This window comes from Odocoileus virginianus, chromosome 12, assembly GCF_023699985.2.
Source record: "Odocoileus virginianus isolate 20LAN1187 ecotype Illinois chromosome 12, Ovbor_1.2, whole genome shotgun sequence".
In the NCBI taxonomy this organism is placed as follows: Eukaryota; Metazoa; Chordata; class Mammalia; order Artiodactyla; family Cervidae; genus Odocoileus; species Odocoileus virginianus.
The window spans coordinates 58,470,898-58,491,241 of record NC_069685.1 but is presented as its reverse complement, the minus strand read 5'-3'; the positions used below and the strand labels follow the sequence as shown (position 1 = coordinate 58,491,241).

At 49.8% G+C, this 20,344-nt stretch overlaps 1 protein-coding gene across 4 annotated transcripts in view; it reads left to right on the top strand.

The window, feature by feature from the left end:
* Positions 1 to 396: 396 nt before the first annotated feature.
* The window catches only part of GCN1 (GCN1 activator of EIF2AK4), a 54,263-nt gene continuing 34,315 nt past the window's right edge, over positions 397 to 20,344 (top strand). For 3 of the 4 annotated variants that reach the window (XR_011490709.1, XR_011490710.1, XM_070475385.1), the window contains exons 1-16: positions 397 to 438; positions 5,254 to 5,356; positions 8,160 to 8,223; positions 8,719 to 8,850; positions 9,345 to 9,453; positions 12,141 to 12,239; positions 12,331 to 12,465; positions 13,237 to 13,305; positions 13,433 to 13,541; positions 14,128 to 14,202; positions 14,447 to 14,575; positions 15,223 to 15,273; positions 15,552 to 15,650; positions 15,871 to 16,044; positions 17,326 to 17,478; positions 18,976 to 19,068. Coding sequence is in view for 2 of the 4 variants with exons in the window: in XM_070475385.1 (XP_070331486.1) it covers positions 421 to 438; positions 5,254 to 5,356; positions 8,160 to 8,223; positions 8,719 to 8,850; positions 9,345 to 9,453; positions 12,141 to 12,239; positions 12,331 to 12,465; positions 13,237 to 13,305; positions 13,433 to 13,541; positions 14,128 to 14,202; positions 14,447 to 14,575; positions 15,223 to 15,273; positions 15,552 to 15,650; positions 15,871 to 16,044; positions 17,326 to 17,478; positions 18,976 to 19,068 (1,612 nt within the window). In the remaining 2 variants the exon portion in view is untranslated. Of the gene's footprint in view, positions 439 to 5,253; positions 5,357 to 8,159; positions 8,224 to 8,718; positions 8,851 to 9,344; positions 9,454 to 12,140; positions 12,240 to 12,330; positions 12,466 to 13,236; positions 13,306 to 13,432; positions 13,542 to 13,649; positions 13,903 to 14,127; positions 14,203 to 14,446; positions 14,576 to 15,222; positions 15,274 to 15,551; positions 15,651 to 15,870; positions 16,045 to 17,325; positions 17,479 to 18,975; positions 19,069 to 20,344 lie in introns of those variants that run through there. The other variant, XM_070475386.1, reaches the window with a different exon arrangement.

The window sequence follows — 20,344 nt, the reverse complement described above, 5'->3', positions numbered from 1 at the left end:
TGCCTGTTACTGAGTTCAGCCCCTGTCATCAAGGAAACCCCTCTAGCAAACAAGTAGGCCACACTTAAGTAAAACGGTCTTCACATAGGAGAGGCCCACGTGGGGGTACCTGAGCCGGACCTGCCTGCGCACACGTGGGTCAGAGCTGTAGGGACCCTCGTCTTCCACGAGGCTGGGCTGAGAAGGGCCTTGGGACCCGGGGGTCTAAAAGCGCGCCCTTGGCAGGCCTTGATAGTCCCCGGTATCCCTCAGATACCCACTCCCGCTGCCTGAGTCAAAGCCCTGCCCGCGGCGACCGCCGTCCCGCCCGGGGGCGCCAGGCCCCGGGTCCGAGAGAGCTCCCGGCCTCGCCCTGCCGCGTGGGCCCGCGCTGTGACCCGGAAGCGCTCCGGAAGCAGTTCCGGAGTCAGCGCCGGCAGGATGGCGGCGGACACGCAGGTAAGGCGGGCGACTGCGAGGCCAACGCGGTCAGCGACTGGGCGCGAACGGCGGCGGTCGGGTTGGACCGCTGGTGCAGCTGCCGTAGGAGGTTAGAGGGCGGCGGCTGCGGAGGGCGCGGTCCCGGGAGCACTTCGGGCCAACCCCTCACGGACTCGGGTTCGTCCTGGTTCCTGGCCCAGGCGGCGCAGACTGGCCGTGGACTCGACGAGTCGGACTCCGGCCTCGGCTCCAGCGGGCCCTTCTTTATCCTGAAGTTGCCACAGTTCCCTTTTCAGAGTTTGCTCCATTTCTCCGAAGCCCTCCAGCATGAACCTCGGCCAGCGCCAACTATGCCTTAAAACTTTATATTCAGCAAATATTTCTAGGATATCTACTATGCGCAGGGACTTAAAGCATAGTGTTTGGATTCGTATAGATCTGAGTTTGAGTGCTGGTTGATTAGTTTCTCTAAGACGCCGGGCACATTTCTTAATCCTGTCAAGTCTCGGTCTTTTCATCCATACAGTGGAGCTAAACTAATAACCTGTCTTGTAGGATCGTTGTGAGGAATCAATGAAATAAAGTAGGGCTTCATGTAAGTTGGTGGTTATTATTAGGTCCAGCGTTAGATAAAAGAGCTGTCATAACTTGGGAAGAGTCTTGTCACCTTGGGTGTTGTGGGGGGAAACTTTTTTCCTCCACCCCAGCCTCCTTTGTAGTTGTGAGTGTTTTAGAGAGAAAAGACAATGTTATGGGAAATGAAACAGGTCTCAAAATGACAGCTTGGCTCACTTGGGTGTCGGGGTAGGGAGCTTTATTGATTTTGATGTGAAGGCCCTGAAACCAGAGAGTGAGCCCTTAACTTCATTATTCAGAATGTGTGTATTGTGAGTTTCCTGTGCAAAGGAGGGACTGGTAATTTGTTCAGAGTTTATTGTGATGGATCCTGGAAAGAAAGGCATAGTCTGTTGGGTATTTTGAAAGGTGTTGGGAGAATACATGCTGAATGTGTAACATTAAAACTCAAATGTAAAAAGCAAACACTTCTTGGGACTTACCTGGTGCTCCAGTGGTTAAATATGCCTGCCAGTGCAGGGGACACGGGTTCAGTCCCTGGTCTGGGAACTGAGATCCCACATGCTATGGGGGAACTGAGCCTGGGTGCTCCCCGTGCCACAACTAAGACCGGACACAGCCAAATAAATAAATATTAAAAAAAAAATCTATCTAGTGCTGTGTTGTTCAGTATAGTAGCCAGTTAATTAATAGCCAACTAGCTACTTAGGTTAGTTAAAATTAAATGAAATTAAAAATTCAGTTCTTCGGTTGCACTAGCCACATTTCAGTGCCTGGGTAGCTGTATGTGACTGGTTACTGCTGCATTGAACAGTGCAAAAGAACATTTCCATCATCACAGAAAGTGCTTTTGGACAGTGTTACCCTAGAGAGAAACCTGTGAACTTTTTAAGCTCTTTGCATCTGATTTCAACCAACAAATGACTTCTTTGAAGGATATTAGTGTGCTCTTCCTCACTTTTGTTCTGACAGGGTCCCAAGTGGGTGACATTCATTTTCTGATTAAGAAAAAGAAGAGCCTTGTACCTGAAATGCTCTTTCATCTTTGGGGGAGAGACTGTAGCCAGGAATTTAACATTAGCATGGGAAAACAGCTATGTGGGAATTTCAGGTACAGGGTGGATTATATATATAAAGATGCATCTAAATTTGCTATCTCCTCCAGCATTACTGAAACTAGTAAAAAGTTGAAAAAAGAGAGAATGGGAAGCAGACAACAGCAGCAAACTTGGAAGCTAGAAAGTGAGGAGTGGTAAAGGATCCTAAGCCAGCTGTTCAGAAAGCTGAGAACCAACCTGATTTACATTGTAGAATCTCTGGTAGGTGGGAATTGGTGGCATCCACTAACCCCTGGATGTGAGGGTGAGTGGGGAGGGTCTAAGTTAGGAGGATTGGTTGAAAGCCCTGTTCACATGCCTTCAGAACCCCAGCTTTCTTTCTCCATCTTGGCAAAAGGCTGGAAGTTTTCCTCTGCAGTGTGTAAAACAGGACCACACAAAAGTGTCGGAGGTCAATATCCACGGAAATCATCAACAAAATAATTCAAGATGCTTTCCCTGAACCGAAGCGTGCGTTTTCAAATAAAAAATGCTCAGCACAATGGATGAAAGCAGACTAACGACAGAGCACATTAATGTGAAATCCAATTTTTCTATTTTTAAAAAAATATTTTCTTCTTTATTTTTATATTTTATTTATGGCTGCATCGGGTCTTATTTGCGGCATGTGAGATCTTTTCGTTGTGGCGTGTGGGCTTTCTAGTTGAGGTGCGTGGGCTTAGTTGCCTGCGTTGGAAGGCAGATTCTTAACCTCTGGACCTCCGGGAAAGTCCCAGCTTTTAGAACCTTGGATACAAAAAGATCTTAGAAACTTCCGGGGGGAGAAATCAGATCTCAGACAAAGGATCGAGAATCAGAATGGCATGGGGGTTCCCAGCAATACTGAATGCTAGAACTCAGTGGAGACAAGTCTTCAGTGTTCTGAAGGAAAATTTCAATCTAACATTCTGTATTCAGACAAACTTCAGGTAGGAGGTCAGAACATTTTCAAACCTGCAAGGACTTCACAAGATGGAGTATATGGTTCACCCAGACACACAAAAGAGTACATTCTCAGGGTGATAAACTGCATCCCAGCTGTAGTCATCACACACCAAATCAGGACAGCTCAGAAAACTGGGAGAGACCTCTTCGGGAAGGTGGAATTTGGTCAGATTGCATGATCTGCGTCAGTGTATTGAGATTTAGACACGGGGCAAACTGTGGGATTGAATGGTTAATTAGAACAGATAAAACAAGGCAAGCTGAGAGTGGAGAGAATGAAGGGCTCATTATTCAACTCCAGGGTTAATTTTAAAAAGCCGTGCAAGAGAGCAAACATAGTTCATTAAACGGAACTTGAATACTAGTTGCATGTAATGTAAACACTGAATTACTGGACTAGTGTATATTATGAAACTTGAGGAATAATTACCAAAGTAATCAGCCAGTGTTGGTGAAAGAGATTGTGCTTATGTGTGAGGGCATGGGACTGGTTTTTAGAGCAAACCTCCCAGAACTTTTTGACTCTTTAATTACATGCATGAATGACTATAAGAGCAGAAGACAGTAAACAGATCCTTTATGTAGAAAATGGAGTTTTGCACATGATTTTATTCATAACTGATAGAATTGTGGCAAAGGTTTAAGTATAAGAGGAACTCGGCATTATTTTACTTCTCTATGCACCCTCAAGTCTTACTCTTCTAATAAGGCCTGTGTGTCAAATACCCTCAAAAGAAAAAGAGGGCAAGAGTTGGTCACTTGGGTCTTATTTTGCCCTGTTCCACTGCTTGTATCCTCACCTGCCTGCTTTGTAGCCTGTAGAACAGAGGTCCCCACCCTCTGGTATCTAATGCCTGATGGTCTGAGGTGGAGCTGATGTTATAACAATAGAGATAAAGTGCACAGTAAATATAATGTGCTCAAATCATCCCCAAATCATTCCCCCCTGCCTCCCCAGTCCGTGGAAAAATTTCTCCACAAAATCAGTCTCGGTGCCAGAAACACTGGGGAATACCGCTGTGGAATATTGTTCAGGAGCAGATTTTCAGGAGTATTTGCAAACCACCCCTCTTTCCAGGTCTTATGCTCTGTCCCTGTGAAGGGAGGCAGTTGTGACATGGATGGTGGTTGACAGCTTAGGACTTGTTCGCATCAGTTTCTGCACTTGCTGGTTTCAGGTTTAGTTTCAGAAATGCAGGTGTTGTGGCTCTCTACTCCGGTCTGAGCAGTGGCTTCCCCTCTGGGAGTCGGTTTCTTCGTCACCCGGAAAATGGGGAATATGATGCCTGTCTTGAAGTCTGGCTGGTTAGTAGTACCTGATTTTGTGCTCGGGGTGCGAGTAATGCTCTATATACACTCTCTCATTTATTCCCCATAACAGTCATGAGGTAGGTGCTGTTTTCTACATTGAATAGATGGGGAACCTGAAGGTCAAGCAGATGACATAATTTGACTGAGTTTCCACAGCCGGTAGGAGACCGAACTGGGATTCAGTTTCTTAACCTTTTACCCTTTAGCCAACTGTGCTTATGACTTGCCAGGATACTCCTCCTTGCAGGAGGCTTATAAGAGATAATATAAAGGGAACATACCAGGCACATAGTAGGCCCTCCCTATATTTTGCTTAGTTTGGAAAGGATATTTTTTCTTTCTTTTTTAAAAAATATGTATTTACTTATTTGACTGAGCTGAATCTTGGTTGTGGCATGTGGGCTCTAGTTCCCTGACCAGGGATTGAACCCAGGGCCCCTGCATTGGGAGTGTGGAGTCTTAGCCATGGGACCACCAGGAATGTCCCAGAAAGGATGTTTTCTGTCTTGAGGTTTTTGCCTTAGGCCTTGCCTCTTTTTGTCCAAAGTTTAACTGAGTGGCTGACTGGTTGGGTTAAAAGCACTGCATCTCAACTGGGGGTGATTTTGTCCCCTAGGAGGCGTTTGACAATGCCTGGAAGCAGCTGGGATCGCCTCACTGTGGTGGGAGGGTGGTGTGCTGCTACTGCGGTCCAGTGGGTAGAGGCCAGGAGTACTGCTCCCCACAGCCAAGAATTACGCAGCCCCCAAAGTCAGGAGTGAAAGTCAGCTCCCAGAGTGGAGATTGAGAAGCCCTGGGTTAGAGGAGCCTCTCTTGAGTCCTCCCCCAGCACGCGCTCCCTCTCCCTCCCCGCTGACGTGTTGGAGTCTGACTGGCATTTTCTCTGTGGGCTTGGTCTTCGCAGGTTTCTGAGACTCTGAAGCGTTTTGCAGGGAAGGTCACAACAGCCAGCGTGAAGGAACGGAGAGAGATCCTCAGTGAGCTGGGGAAATGTGTTGCCGGAAAAGGTATTTCTTTCCGCGTCACTGATTTCATTTCAGACTAAATCGGGCTCTCTGTTTAGAACCATGGCCTTTTCCCTGCTTCCAGCAACTTCTGTCTTCACTGTCTATATTTGCTTGTTATAAATGTGCATTGAAACAGTTGGGTTTTGGAGAGTTTATCCTTCTAGGTGCCAAAGCTTTTAACAGTTTTAACCATTTTGACTGGAAATAATTGTAATAGATGCCAACAGTTTTTCTTAAATAATTTATTAGATACAAAAACTTTTTTTTTTTTAATGACTGGAGGTACTGTTTTTCCCAGCATTCCATGAAAATCAGCAAAATGGTAACTAGTGATTGGCTAGTGAAGGATTCCAAGATCATCTAAGTTTGGGAGTTGTCACCTTTTAATCCAGTGTTTCCTTGAACCTCTTTTTTGCTGAAATCCTATTCAGAGTCTGGGCAGCACATTTTGAGAAATGCTGAGCACATGTAGTTATTCCGATTCTGTACCATAACTGAGGGCTCTTACGGCAAACTGTGGGGGTGTGTGTAAGACTAGTTTGCCTTCAACCAATAAATCTTCGTTAGTTGGTTTTTTTATCTTTTAATTTTGTATTGGGGTATAGCCAATTAACAGTGCTGTGGTAGTTTCATGTGGACAGTGAAGGGACTCAGCCATGTGTATACACATATCCACTCTCCCCAGAACTCCCCCCAGTTCAGGCTGCCACATAAAATTGAGCAGCGTTCCCTGTGCTATAAAATCCTCGTTAGTTTTCTAGTTCCCTTTTGGTGTGTTTTTCCTATACAGTGTTGGTTCTCAAATGTGGTCCCCAGACCAGCAGTATTGGCATCACCTGAGAACTTGTTTGAGATACAGAATCTCAGCTGCACCCCCGGAGATGCAGATTCATGAAAACTCTGGGGGTAGAGCCCAGCACCTATGTTTTAACAAGCTCCCCAGCTTATTCCCATGTTTGCTACAGTTTGAGGACCATGGTGGTATAGAGTTGGGTCTCCGATTCTGTCAGCTTTCACTTCTTGTTAGGAAAGAGCCTTTTTCCTATCACTGTCTCACCCATACTCTGCTTTGCTGCTTCTGATCTACTGTCGCCTGGTTACATACCCAAGCTTGTTAAAGTTGTGTGTAAATTAAGTAAATTGCTGTTCGTGAGCTTCTGAGAGATTCTGCTGTGTAACAAAGCTTTAGTGCATGAGTTTATGGCACCTTCAGAAGTCCTTCTGGTCATTTCTCAGCGGGGTTCTAAAGAAGGCTGCCACATGACAGACGCTGGCTGTCCGCCCTAACCCTAATGGCTGACTCCTTGTTAAGTAACTGCCAAGTACCACCCTTTCCCCCCGAGTTTGTGGAGTAAGGAGTTTGACCCGTATAGGTGAAGTTTATGAACTCCTCAGGCCTTTCCAGGTGATTTTACTCCCCAGTCACCCTGAAATTCTACAGTTCAGGGTGAATCATTTTTGTAAAATGTTTGCTAGCCTTTGATGTGCAGGTCTTTTGGGGAAAGCAAACTCCCCACCTGAAATCGTTAGTTCTCACTTTGCTCGTTTACGGAGTCTGCGGAGCCGTTGTGTAGTGATAGTTATTCTGGCCTCTCCTTGTGTGGGGTCCCAGGTCCCCAGGTGGGTTCATCCAAGGCGGGACAAGGAGCTGGAAGGCCTCTTCAAGGCCGTCAGACCCTGGAGGCAGTGCCCAGCCCGGCTCAGCCCTGCCTGGCCCCACGGTCTTGTGCTCTCCTCAGCCCTGCCTCCCTGAACCTGAAGCCTGAGGCCAGCAAGGCGGCTTTGCTGGGCCTGGCCTTGCCAGTCACCGGCCCCCAGTGCAGTGGGAGGTGACGGGCTCTGTGTTCTGGCCACGTTTCTGCTGCCTCCAGGCTGCGGTACCCGGTCCCGGTCCCTTCAGCTGTGAGCCTGCTTCCTTGCGTTGAGTGTGGAGATAGTAAGGCCGTGCCTGCCTCAGGGTGAGAGGAAGGAGGGAATGCGACATGTAGGGATAGTGCCTGGCCTTAGCGGCCCCGGTGTGTCTTAGCGCTTACTAACTGCTGTTCTCCTCTGCTGTGCTTAGTCGCTCGATCGTGTCTGACTCTTTGCGACCCATTGGACTACTGCCCCCCAGGCTCCTCTCTCCATGGGATTTTTCTGGGAAGAACACTGGAGTGAGTTGCCATTTCCTTCTCCAGGGGATCTTCCCAACCCGGGGATGAAACTCGCGTCTCCTGTGTCTTCTGCAGTGCAGGCAGACTTTTTACCTGCTGAGCCACTGGGGAAGCTGCTAGCCACAGCCTGCTCCTGGCCCCGGTCACTCTTCCTCAGTTACTGAGACGCTCTCAAATCAGGTGGGCCGGTGCCAGGCTCAGGGCACTGGGGGAGCTGGGGCTGTGCCCCTCCTCCATCGCCGCCCCGTCACTCGGGGGCCCGTGCGAACCCTTCATGAGCCTCCTGCTCGCTGGTCTGTCTGACACTCAGCTTCCATTTCTCCCATCAGACCCTCCTCCCTTCATCCTTGGGCTTCAACCTGGCCTGCAGAACCATCACAGGTTGGCTCTCCATTACTGAGCACCGTTGTTCCACCAGCTTCTCTTTCTCTTGACTGGCCTGCTTCGTTTTCTCTGCCTTGGTTTCTTCTTAAAACTGGGCTCAGTCGCAGTACCCACCTTACAGGAACTGAGTTAATGTGTGTCGAGTGCTGAGAGCAGGGCCTGTGCCTCATGAGCTCCGATTCAGTGTTGGGTGTTGTTCCTGGGCCAGTGCCCAGGACGTGTCGATAGTGCTTATTGACTGACCTCTGTGTAATCTCTGGTTTTAGATCTGCCGGAGGGAGCTGTGAAAGGCCTCTGCAAACTCTTCTGCTTGACCCTGCATCGATACAGGCGAGTCCTGGCCAACAGCCCAGTGTCCAGAGCACTTTATACGGAGAGGTGGTAGAGGGCAGTGGTTAGAGCCCAGGCTTTGGAGCCAGACTGCCTGTTTCCTGGGCAAGTTACTGAACCTGTCTGTGCCTCAGTTTCCCCCTCTGTGGACTAGGGATAATTCTTTCATGGTGGCTCGTGTGAAGTTCTTGCTCAGTCTGTGCTTTCACTTGTCATGCATGTGAAAGCCATTCGGCTTCATTTGAGCCCTGTAGTAAGTGTTCTGTAAATGTAGATGTTGCCTGTACAGCCTTAAGGTTCCTTGGCCCTGGTTAATTGCTTCCAGAACTCTGGGATGAGGTAGATTTATCCAGTCACTTCCAAATCCCATCGTCTGTGACAGGCTGGAATACAGTGCCATGTAGTTTTCCTGGAAAGACGGGACTTGGCTGAAGCCCCCTGCCCACCCCCTGCCCCGGGTCCACGTGTTCACCTTGGCCTTCGCCCCTTCCCCAGGGATGCAGCCTCGCGCCGGGCCCTGCAGGCAGCCATCCAGCAGCTGGCTGAGGCCCAACCCGAAGCCACTGCCAAGAACCTTCTGCACTCTCTGCAGTCCTCGGGCATCGGCTCCAAAGCGGGCGTCCCCAGGTAAGAGGGGAAGCTGGTGGCGCCCTGGGTTCCGGAGTCCTCGGGAGGAGCCTCTGCAGACCAGCTGGGGTGGCCACGCCCGCCCCTTTCCCCTTTGCAGCCCTGGGGGGTGCCAGCGGTCTGCCTTCCTGATAGAGGGAGAAGCCAGGATGTCAGGCCCAGCAGAGAGACCGCTTTCCTGGGGAGCAGGGTTGGGAAACCAGGGGCAGCAAGGCCATTTTAAGGAGAAACCAAATGCTGGCTCTGCCACCCCACCAGGCCCTAAAGGCGGGAAACCATCCTTCGGATTTTATAGTTGTGAGTGCTGAGAGGTGGGGGCTCGGCACGCCTTGTCCTGAGTTGTCACAGGTGGTTTGTGGAGAACCTGTGTCTGGTTCTGTCCAGTCATAGGTCAGCGGAGGGTCCTATGTGCCAGGCAGGGCCCTGCGGGGAGCCTTGTCTTCAGGTAGAGGCCGCTGCTCTGAACTCTTGCCTCCCCTCCACTCCCCTCCCAGTAAGAGCAGCGGCTCAGCCGCCTTGCTGGCCCTGTCCTGGACCGGCCTGCTGGTGCGCATTGTCTTTCCCTCGAGAGCCAAGCGGCAAGGAGACATCTGGAACAAACTGGTAGGTTCCCCATGCCTTGGAGTCGGCTCCCTGCACAGAGTTGCGATGTGTTTGAGCACCTTCTCTGACCAATGCTCTCCTCAGGGCCAGGTGACCGGGCGCTTTGAGTTACCCTCCGGTGTGTGACTTTGGTGGATGGGCGTGAGGGCAGCATAACACTCATCTACTTGTCAGATATCTATGAGCTTTCCTGGATCAGGTGTGGGCTAGACCCAGGGACCTGAAACACAGGGATGAGCAAGAGAGACGCGGTTCCTGCCTTCCTGACAGGCCAGAGTAGGGAAGACAGCCAAAAAACTAGAAAACCAGAAAACACTGTAAATCATTCTGTTTTTTTCTGACTAATCCTTCCTTTCCGTGTGTTTGGATTTCAGTGCTGAACTGGCTAATGGAGTGGGATTCTTGCCATATGCTTTGATCCTTGAATTCTCTCCTCCCCGTTCCATGCCTGCTCCTTCCATTTTCCCTTCCTCGCCTTTCAGCATGTCTGCTAACCAGAGATGGCCCCACAGGCCAGGTTGAAAGGTTCTCTTGAGTGTCTCGATATGCTTAGTGGAGGGCAAGAGGAAAGGTGTCATGGTTTTAACAAAAAGGAGTCTGAGGATCTTGGTGTGGATTTGATTCTTGGCCTTGAGATTTGCCAAGTACTTAGTTTCTGAGTCCATTTCCCATTACTGCGAAAATGGGAACAAGTACCACCCACCCATCCACCTCAAAGAGTTGTCATGAAGATGGGCCCAGAAGAGGTGTGAAAGGGCTGTGGAAACTTAAGAGAGGGCTGTGCAGGTGAACACGTGGCATTAGAAAACCTTCAGCACCTCTGCTGGACACAGCCAGCTCGTAAGACTCATTGAGGCCTCACCCCTGGGAGCTTGTCCTGCACACTTGTGGGGGTGACCGTAGATTGGCCATCAGCAGTTGACAGGAGGATAAGAATACTGAAACTTCACAAGTAGTGGATACATTCCAAACCCACCTTTGGAGTGTAGGTTCCATTGCTACCAAAAGGTCTTCTTATAAGATGGTTGCTCTCACGGGCCCCCTCATTGGTGCATCTCCAGTGACTTCTCATGACTGTTACCCGAGGTAAGTCAGTGTGCTTGTGGGTTAGTGAGCTGGAGGGGTCAGCCCCGTCATGTTATGTTTATGGGACAGGATGCATCAAGAGCTTGAGACCAGGGTGGTTTTCTCAGGGTCTTGAATCTGGGTTTTTCCTTTGCTTGTTGCTGATGTTGACTCTACAGACAGGTGGCAGTTCATTCGGTTGCTGAGGTATTTGTTGAGGCCCCCTGTGTGCCGGGTGCTGTTGGCGGAGCTGAGGCTGAAGCAGAGGACGAGGGAGGGGACCTTGCTTTCTCATAGCTTACAGTCCTGGGGAGAGGCTGGACGCAAATGAGTGATAAAAGCAGGCAGGAGGATAGAGGGTGGACGCTAATGGTGGGAGGGAGGCCTCTGGAGGAGGTACAGTTTGAGCAGAGACATTAGGGGCATGAAAGAAGAAGCCATGCCCAGATGAAGGGTTAGAGCGTTTCCGGAAGAAGGAACAGCAGTATAGTTCTGAATGAGATGTCAGCAAGCTTAAAAAACCATTTTAATAATAATTTTTTTTTAAAAGTTCAATATTCGACAAATGTCGAACGATACACCAATTTCCTTCCCACCCCTTCTCTAGGCATCTCGGTCCCCCACTAGAACTAGTTCCTTGTGTAGGTAAAGATATTCCCTGTGTATGTAACTAAGTAGATTTTTTTATACAAATGATAGCATGCATATAATCTTTTTCTCTCATCTTGGGTTTTTTTCTTCAACCAGATTTAGAATTTGTTGCAGAGTATTATATAAAGAGCTTCTCATTCTTTATGACTGTTACTAATCCTTTGAGTGGATGTACCATGGTATATAACCAGTCCCCTGTTGATGACCGTTTATGTTGTTTACAGCCTCTCATCATAAAAAGCGTTGCTGTGAATGACCTTGTGCACCTCCCATTTTGTACACATACAGATGGAAGTCAGCCGACTACTTAAGCATGCCCTCTTTCTCAGGGTGGCAGTCCTCAGGTGCTTGTGGCCCATCCGGTCTCCGAGGCTTGTTAACCGAGCACCTGTTATGTGCTGCACTCTGGATTGGACAGTGAGCTCCCTGCAGGCAGGATCAGCCTATCGGTCTTGACTTCTGTATCCACAGTGCCTAGTGTAGTGCCTGCCATTTCATCAGCGCTCACTGCCTGGGAATTAATGAGGAAATAGTCAGGGCAGATGAAGAAATACATGAAACAAGACTCTTACCCTTTTTCCACATGGCACTTCCTTTGCTGTAATTATGTGTTCATTTGTGTGTTTTATTTGTTTAGTATCTCTCTTTCCCTCTGGACTGTGAGGTACATGAAAGCAAGGACTATATCTGTCTTATTCTCCCGGTGTTTTCATTGTCTTACTCATAGTAGGTGTTCAGCAGATACTTACTTACGAAGTGCTTAAGTGAACAGATGTAATTCTGGGACAGGGGCTGAGTCGGGGGTTGGGGGGGAGGGAAGAGGGTCTGGCTGGAGTCGAGTGGGAGAGGCCTGGCGGAGATGACCTCAGGTTCCGGCCGGTGGGCCTGACGGAGGCCTTGGGCAGGCTGTGAGGGCCACGGGTGCTTGGCTCCCTTTTTCCGTCCGGACCCAAGCGCCCCTGTCCCCACAGGTGGAGGTGCAGTGCCTGCTCCTGCTGGAGGTGCTGGGCGGCTCCCACAAGCACGCCGTGGACGGTGCCGTGAAGAAGCTCACCAAGCTGTGGAGAGAGGTGACTGGAGGCCGCGGTGGGTGGCGGGCAGTGCTTCCTCCGCGCACCCCCACTGCCATCTGATGCCCCTGCCCTCCCCGTTCCTCCTCAGAACCCTGGGCTGGTGGAACAGTACTTGTCAGCCATTCTCAGCCTGGAGCCCAACCAGAGCTATGCGGGCATGCTGGGGCTGCTGGTGCAGTTCTGCACGAGCCACAAGGAGATGGACGTGGTCAGCCAGCACAAGGCAAGTGGGTGCTGGCTGGGCAGGGAGCGGGGGGAGTGTGTTTTCCCCTGGTGGCTCCGGCCACTGGCCTCATCTGAAGGTGGCTGGTTTTCTCTCCTGAGACCCCGGCCTTTCGCAGTGATGTGTGAGGAGCAGGAACGTTTCCTCTCTGGTTCTGGCTGGCGGTGGGCCCTGCTGCAGTTACTGGGACGCTGATTTGCTTGTTTGTGCTGTCGCTGAGTCACTCACCCCCAAGCAGCTGCCTTGTGCCAAGCTCTGTGCCAGGTGTTGGGGGTGCAGCAGTGAGCGAGGGGGCCGTGATCCCCGCCTGGGTGGGGCTGAGTCTGAGGAGGCCGCTGTTAGGCAGAGTGGCATTTTGTCATCTCTGTGAAACACGCTACAAAAGGAACTGTGCAGGAGGCTGTGATACTCTGTGGCGGGGACCTGTCTCAGGCTGTGGTTCAGGTAACACATCTCTAAGGAAGGAACTTGAAGGGTAAAGAGATGTTAAGGCCAAGAGGCAAGGAAGGGCATTTGGGGCAGAGAGAGCAGTGTGTGGGCCGGAATGTGGGTGGCATGTGGCTGCCTGGGTGAGAGAGGAGCCGGCAGGCCTGTGAGCCACGCCAGGGGCCTGGAAAGCTATGGAGGGCTTTTCGTTGGGGAATGGTGGGGACACTGGCATTTCCATGCTTGACTCCGTGACGTTTGGGGCCCTGATTGGTACTGTTCAGAAGCGCTCACACAAGAGGGACCTCAGAGCGTCAGGGTCTGACAGGTCTCTCTCTTCCCCAGAGTGCCCTGCTGGACTTTTATGTGAAGAACATCCTGATGAGCAAAGTGAAGCCTCAAAAGTATCTGTTGGTGAGCAAGCGGTGGCCTTTCCTTGCCTGTCTAGCTAAATCCCCTTTTAAATTCTGTGATTCGGAGCCATCCTTTATTCTCGGTCTGTTGCCGTGAGGGCCAGGCGCCTTACCCTTTCTCTTGGCAGGATAATTGCACCCCTCTGCTCCGGTACATGTCCCACTCGGAGTTTAAGGATCTGGTCCTGCCCACCATACAGAAGTCGTTACTGAGGAGTCCAGAGAATGTCATTGAAAGTAGGTAGCTGCTGGCCAGGATGGTGGGAGGGAGATGACGTCACCCAGTGAGCCAGATCTCGGTTGCTTGGCAACAGGCAGTGTTTATGGGGGGGGTGTAGGGGAGTGTATCACTGTGTACCTCGTTGGGCCCCTCGAGAAGGAGATTTGGGACCCTTTCGAGAGTATGTTGAAAATAATGGGCCCTCTTGCTGAAAGAGTGCCTAGAAGTGTACCCACTGAAAATGCTGCACATTTAGAGGTCTGAGAACCTTCTGGAAACCAGGTTAAGAACCTCTGCTCTAGACAGGTTGACCTTGGTGCGTGGTGGCATTTGAAACCCTAGGATGTGAGAGCTGAGTCTCTGTCGCTTTTTATCTTGGTAAGAGATACAGGCAGAGTGTTGGGGGTGCGGATTTTTGCTGTTAGGATGGGGCAGCGTGCAGCCTTACAGCAGAGCTGAGGACAAAGGTGTGACGGTACAGAGTGAAGAGGGGTCATGTTCCATGTGGCTAGGCAGCGGGCCTGAGCGCTGGCTGGGGAGTCGGGTAGAAACGGGCATTTTCCCTCCGGGGTCAACGTGAGGTGTGCTTTCTGTCCCCCTCAGCTATCTCCAGCCTGCTGGCAGCAGTGACTCTTGATCTCAGCCAGTATGCCCTGGACATCGGGAAAGGACTGGCTGGTGAGTGTCCTGACCCCTCTTCCACCCCTCGAATGACACCTTGGGTTTTTGGTTGCACTCGTCCCAATTGTAGAAGAAGGGGAACGAGACAGCTCCGTTTAGAAATAAACTACAGTTGTTGGGAGTTTCTTTCCTGAGATCCTTGATCATGAGAACACAGAGCCAGGATGGATGAGTTGGGAGCCAGGAAGAGAAAGACGAGAGCCTGGCTACTGAGCTCTGAGCAGCGGCTGTCTGTGTCCAGGTCAGCTGAAGTCCAACAGCCCTCGCCTGATGGACGAAGCCGTGCTGGCGCTGCGGAACCTGGCCCTCCAGTGCAGTGACTCCTCGGCGATGGAAGCCCTGGCCAGGCACCTGTTTGCTATTCTCGGAGGTGGGCTCGCCTTTCCGGGCACGGGGGTGGCTAAGGTGTGGTCTCTGGCGCTCCCTGGGTGCCGGGGCCTGATGGGAGCTCAGTGCTCTGAGTTTTCTTGTGTCAGGAGTGTGAATGGAAGCACAGGCAGAGTGGTATGTGTGGGGGTGATCTCATCTACACCGTATAGATGTTTTTGTGCACATAGGTTAAGTATAGATGTTTTTGTGCACATAGTTTAAAAAATAGAGAAAAATACACAAAAATATAAGTAATATTCTCAGATGGGTGATTTTTAGATTTTTTTTTTCTGTTTGTCACATTTTCTGCAAGAACATATTTACTTACTTAGAAAAAAAAAAAACAACCCAATAAGTGTGGTTTTTAAACCCAACTTCATGATAAAGAGGCTCTGCTTTTGGAATCAGAAACTGTATCTTTCTTTCTCTCTTTTTTCCTTTTTTGGCCACATCACTTGGCCTGTGGGATCTTGTTCCCTGACCAGGGATCGAAGTCAGGCCCCCTGCATTGGAAGCACGGCGTCTTAGCCACTGGACCACCAGTGAAGTCCCTGGTGTATCTTGATGTCACACACGTGACTACCTTGTTCACCCCTTTAGGAAAGGTGGCAGATGTGAATTCTGAATCTTTGCCCTCTCTCCTCTCAGGCTCGGAGGGGAAGCTAACTATTGTAGCCCAGAAGATGAGCGTTCTCTCAGGTATAGAATTTCTCTGCGGGGTCACGAAGTGTGGTTGTAGGTGAGGGTCACCCTGACCATTAGGTTTGGCGAATCCGTCAGGTCCTAACGTCTCTGACAGTCTTGGATGTCCCAGCCTGGCTTCTGTAAAAGGCAGGACGTCTGATGGGAGATTGAGGGAGGGTCAGTGATGGCCAGAAGAGAGGCATGGCCGCTGGGGAGGGGGGCAGTGACAGGAAGATGGTGCATTAGCAGTTCTGTGCTGAGCAGGGGCTGAGCAGGGAACCCCTGCCTTCCAGGGATCGGGAGTGTCAGTCATCACGTGGTGTCGGGGCCTTCCAGTCAAATCCTGAGCGGGACCGTGGCTGAGCTCTTCATCCCGTTCCTCCAGCAAGAAGGTAATTCTGGGCAGCATGGTGAGGCTGCAGCCGGGCCCCATGTTTGAGCCCAGTTTTCACGGTTGGAGCCTGCAGTGACCCCTTCTGAAGGCCCTGCTTCCCCTCCCCGAAGCATCACTGCTTCTGCTCCCTTTACCTGGCTTGCTTTCGCGTGTGGCTCGCGGTGATGTGATGTGGTTATAAGACGTCCGGCTGACTGGGCTCCGACTTTTCCCCCTAGTTCACGAAGGCACCTTGGTGCATGCTGTCTCTGTCTTGGCTCTCTGGTGTCACCGCTTCACCACGGAAGTACCCAAGAAGCTCACCGAATGGTTCAAGAAAGCCTTCAGCCTTAAAACCTCCACCTCTGCCGTGAGGCATGCCTACCTGCAGTGCATGTTGGTCTGCTTCCGAGGTGAGAGGCTCCCCGCAAAGGAGATCCAGTCTTCAGAGTGTCATCGCCCCTCTGGGCTTGCCCTTTCGGTCCAGCCTTTTTTGCATCATTTCCTCCTGAGTCCATGGGAGCATCCAGCTTAGTCATCCACAAAGCCTAGAATCAGAGCCCCATTTGATTTTGACTTCTTCCCCTTATCAGACCTTCAGAGTACAAAGTTTATTCAGAGAAGACCCACAACCAGAACCCGTCGCTCTGTTTTCTGAAATCATGAAGATATGATTCTGATAAGACTGATGTGTGAGGTGTAAATTTATAGTCTTTACCCTGGACCTGTGAGAAACCAGCCCTGCTCTTGCGTCAGGGCTAACAAACCTGTCATCTGGGCACTTGCCTCCTTTCTACGTGCAGTAAGGGGACCCGGCAAATCTGTGTAGGAGCTTGATCCCCAAAGTGAAAATCTCTAACACTGATTTCCACCTCTGAGATGGACTCATGTTTCACTTATAGTTTAAATGGATGATGACTCTGTCTAAAGAAATGTCTGGGAGATTCCTGAGCGCCCTCTAGAAAGGTGACTCCCTTCTATTCTATGTCTGAGCTTGTGTATCACTTTGTAGTTTTGCTGCACTGATCAAAGTTGACTTTAGATTGAGTTCTAAATAGCCAAGTCTTGGTTTAACCTCGTTTCTTTAGCTGGAGCTAGTTCTACTTCTGCTCCAGACTTTAAAAGCAAACATAGAATAAACCTATAAGATATATATTTCTTAGATTCAAAAGCATGGCATTGTCCAAATGAAATGCTTTTTTGTGTGTGAAACCTTCTGATATACCAGTTTGGTAACTTAAGAGTTCAGCTACAGGTTTTAGTAGGTTTTTACCTTTTTTTTTTTTTAAAACAGACTTTAGTTCATAGGTCAGCAGATTGGTTCTGGTTGGGGGGTTTGGGTCTGGAGGTTGTCTGGTGTGGGGGAAGCACCCCAGAAAGAAATTGGTGGACCTGAGGTTTGCCCTGGTTCTCTTCCCCCAACCAGCTGTGTGGCCGTGGGCAACTCACTTTACCTGTCTGTTTACCCATCAAATGAATAGCCAGACTCTTGGGTTAGTAAGGAACCCTCTAGCTCTAACTGTAAGGTTGTAGAGTTTGATTTAAGCTCTAGATTCTATTCCACTTCTTCGAGGTATTTGAAAGGTAATCATTAGCCGGTTCAGACAGGGGTGAATGTCCTTTCTCGGATAATCTTGCCTCCCTCCCCCCGCATGATGGAGGCGTTCTGTAAGGCGCCAGTCCTGTCTCCACAGGCGACACGCTGCTACAGGCCCTGGACTTGCTGCCCTTGCTTATCCAGACAGTGGAGAAGGCGGCCTCCCAAGGCACTCAGGTTCCCGTCGTCACTGAAGGGGTCGCCGCTGCCTTGCTGCTCACAAAGCTCTCAATGGCTGACTCGCAGGCTGGTAAGAGTCCGGTGGTGTCCAGGAGGCTGCAGACAAGGGCCTCTTCCAGCGTCCCTGGGAGGAGGGCCAGATGTTCAGGCTTTGGCCCCGTCAGCTTGGCCACTCACCCCCTGGGCAGCCACGGGGCCACTTAGCACCTGCCGGGGTGGATTTTGTCTGTAAGCTCCGGTCCCTGAGCGCTGGAGCGACAGAGCGGAGGAGGACGGTGACAGCGCCCCCTGGCTGCCCACCCACCGCTCTGTGCGCCCCTGAGGCTCACCCCTGCAGGTGCTCGGTGGGCCTTTGGTTTTGATTGGTCATACATTTTTAGGGTGTAACATGAACAGTGTCCCATGAGTTTAGCCAGCCTGCCTTCCAGCCACGCAGTTTCTCTCCTTGGAGGACATTACCAGTTTGGTGCCCAGAGATGGCTGATGTGTAATTGCCCAAACACTCTGGGTAGTGTACTGTGCACGGGCTTCCCTGGCGGCTCAGTGGTAGAGTCCGCCTGCCAATGCAGGAAACTCGGGATTGATCCTTGGGTTGGGAAGATCCTCCAGGGTAGGAAATGGCAACCCACTCCAGTATTCCTGCCTGGGAAATCCCATGGACAGAGGAGCCTGATAGGTTACAGTCCATGGGGTCGCAAAAGAGTTGGACATGATTTAGCAACTAAACAACAACAACAACAATGTACTACACGTGCCATTTTATGTACTGAACACATCTGGGAAAAGATTCCAAATCAGTGCAACAAAAAGAGCTTTCCTGTTTTTGTGGCTGCAAGGTGTTCCATGCTTGTTTAGTCTAACTCCTACTCTGTGCAGACATCGCTGGACATACTCCTGTGGTTAGAAACAAGATTCAGCTCTTTTCACAGATTATTGCATGACATCTGGGTATATGCCAAGGCACTCAGTTACTTCGCCGTGGGAGGAGGCAGAAATGAACATGACCCCGCTTCAGCAAATTTTAAGCTGCCTTTACTGTAATGGGAGAAGATATATGCAAACATTATCTGCCGTTAAAGGCAAAACAGAGCAGGTTTGAAGGATGGATTGCTTTTAGTTTCGGGGTTGGGGGCCAGGAAAGGCTTCCTGAAGGAGGGAGCGTTTGAACTAGGGCCCTGAGGACTAGCAGGAGTTTCACTGACTGGAAGGGAACGGCCCAGTGTGAGTTCGGAGCAGGGAAGGCACCACGTGGGACCTTAAGGAGCTCAGCGTGGCACCTGGAGCAGGTGGGCATCCAGGGTGGGAGGCAGGTCATCTGGGCTTCTGCAGGCAGTGGAGGAGCACCAGAGGTTTCCATAAGAGGTGATGCTACCACAAGAGCTAGTTAGTTCTCAGCATGGGAGGACAGTGAGCCAGGGAGTGACCCCTCCCTGCCGAGCGAGGACCCCGGCCCACTGCACTGAGGAGGGTCTGCCAGATGACCCAGCCCCAGCAGCTGCAGCGTGGCGGGGCCAGCCCTGGGCAAGGCAGTGGGCTGTGTGATGGAGTGACCTTTTGTCTCTTGCAGAGGCCAAATTGAGCGGTTTCTGGCAGCTCATTTTGGATGAGAAGAAGCAGGTTTTCACTTCCGAGAAATTCCTGCTCATGGCTTCAGAGGATGGTGAGTTACTACCTGCCTAATTGAAGTTTAGTTTGGGGCCGAGTCTCTCTGGTGGGTCTTCAGAGAGGACCCTTCCCGTACTGCCTGTTGTTTTGACCAGTCAGCTCGGCAAAGACCTGGAGCAGAGCGATCTGACCGACAGCTCAGCTTTCCTGAGAATGAATTTATTCCTGTGGGGCCTGGAAGACTGGGGAGGTGGGAGTGAAGTGGGAGATTTGTGGAGACAGAGCACTAATAGTTGTAGAGCTGTGATATTAGATGTAATTATAGCTGATTGGGTAATTGGTGCTGTCTCAGAGGTTTTCTTATGTTCAGAGGCAGCTGAGAAGCTCTAGTGAAGTGTAGCTGGCTCCACTCCCCTACCGGGAGATAGAAAAACTACTGGTTTCTATCTTGGCAGAAAAGGAACCGTTGATCTTTAAATGTACGTTTAAAATTCTAGGTTGCCTTAGAAGTATCTGGCTAATTGGTGACTTGAAAAGTCTTTTGACTCACACATCACAACATTCTGTTAATGAGCTACAACTGTTAGTCACTTCCTGATGTTTAAAACACATTTAGCTAGTCTTTGAACAGGAAATGTATTCACATAATACAAAAATAAAAGCCCCAAGAGGGGCTACACTGAAAGTTACACCGTTGCTTTGATCTCTGCCCAGTGTCCCTAGCCATGGAGAACCAGTTTTATCCACTTGCTGTGTATCTTTGATATTTTATTTTTATACCAATAAATGTCCTTATGTGTTAGTTCTCTGCCTTTTTTATACAAATGGTAATATGCATGCTATATGCATTGCGCTGTCTAGATTTGGAAATCATTTCACATCAGTATATGAGTACTCTTATTCTTTAGAACTGCATACAAATTCAGTTATGGAAGTACAGTTGAATTTATTAATACATTTGTGTGTTAATTTTTACTGTACAGCAGAATGATTCAGTTATACATATATATATACACATTCCTTTTCATATTCTTTTTCACTATAGTTTATCACAGGGTATTGAATATAGTTCTGTGTGCTATACCGTAGGATCTCATTGTTTTAATTAAAAGAAAGGGTATACTTTTGCTTGTTCCAAAATACACGTGTGCATATGCTAAAAGCATAACTTGCTTTTAGCAGAAAAGCAAGTTCAATAGATAACACATATATATATAATTGAGTCACTTGGCCGTACATCTGAAATTAACACAGCATTGTTAATCAACTATACTCAATATAAAGTTAAAAGTTTAAAAAAAAGAAAATTCAAGTGAAACTATAACTTTACG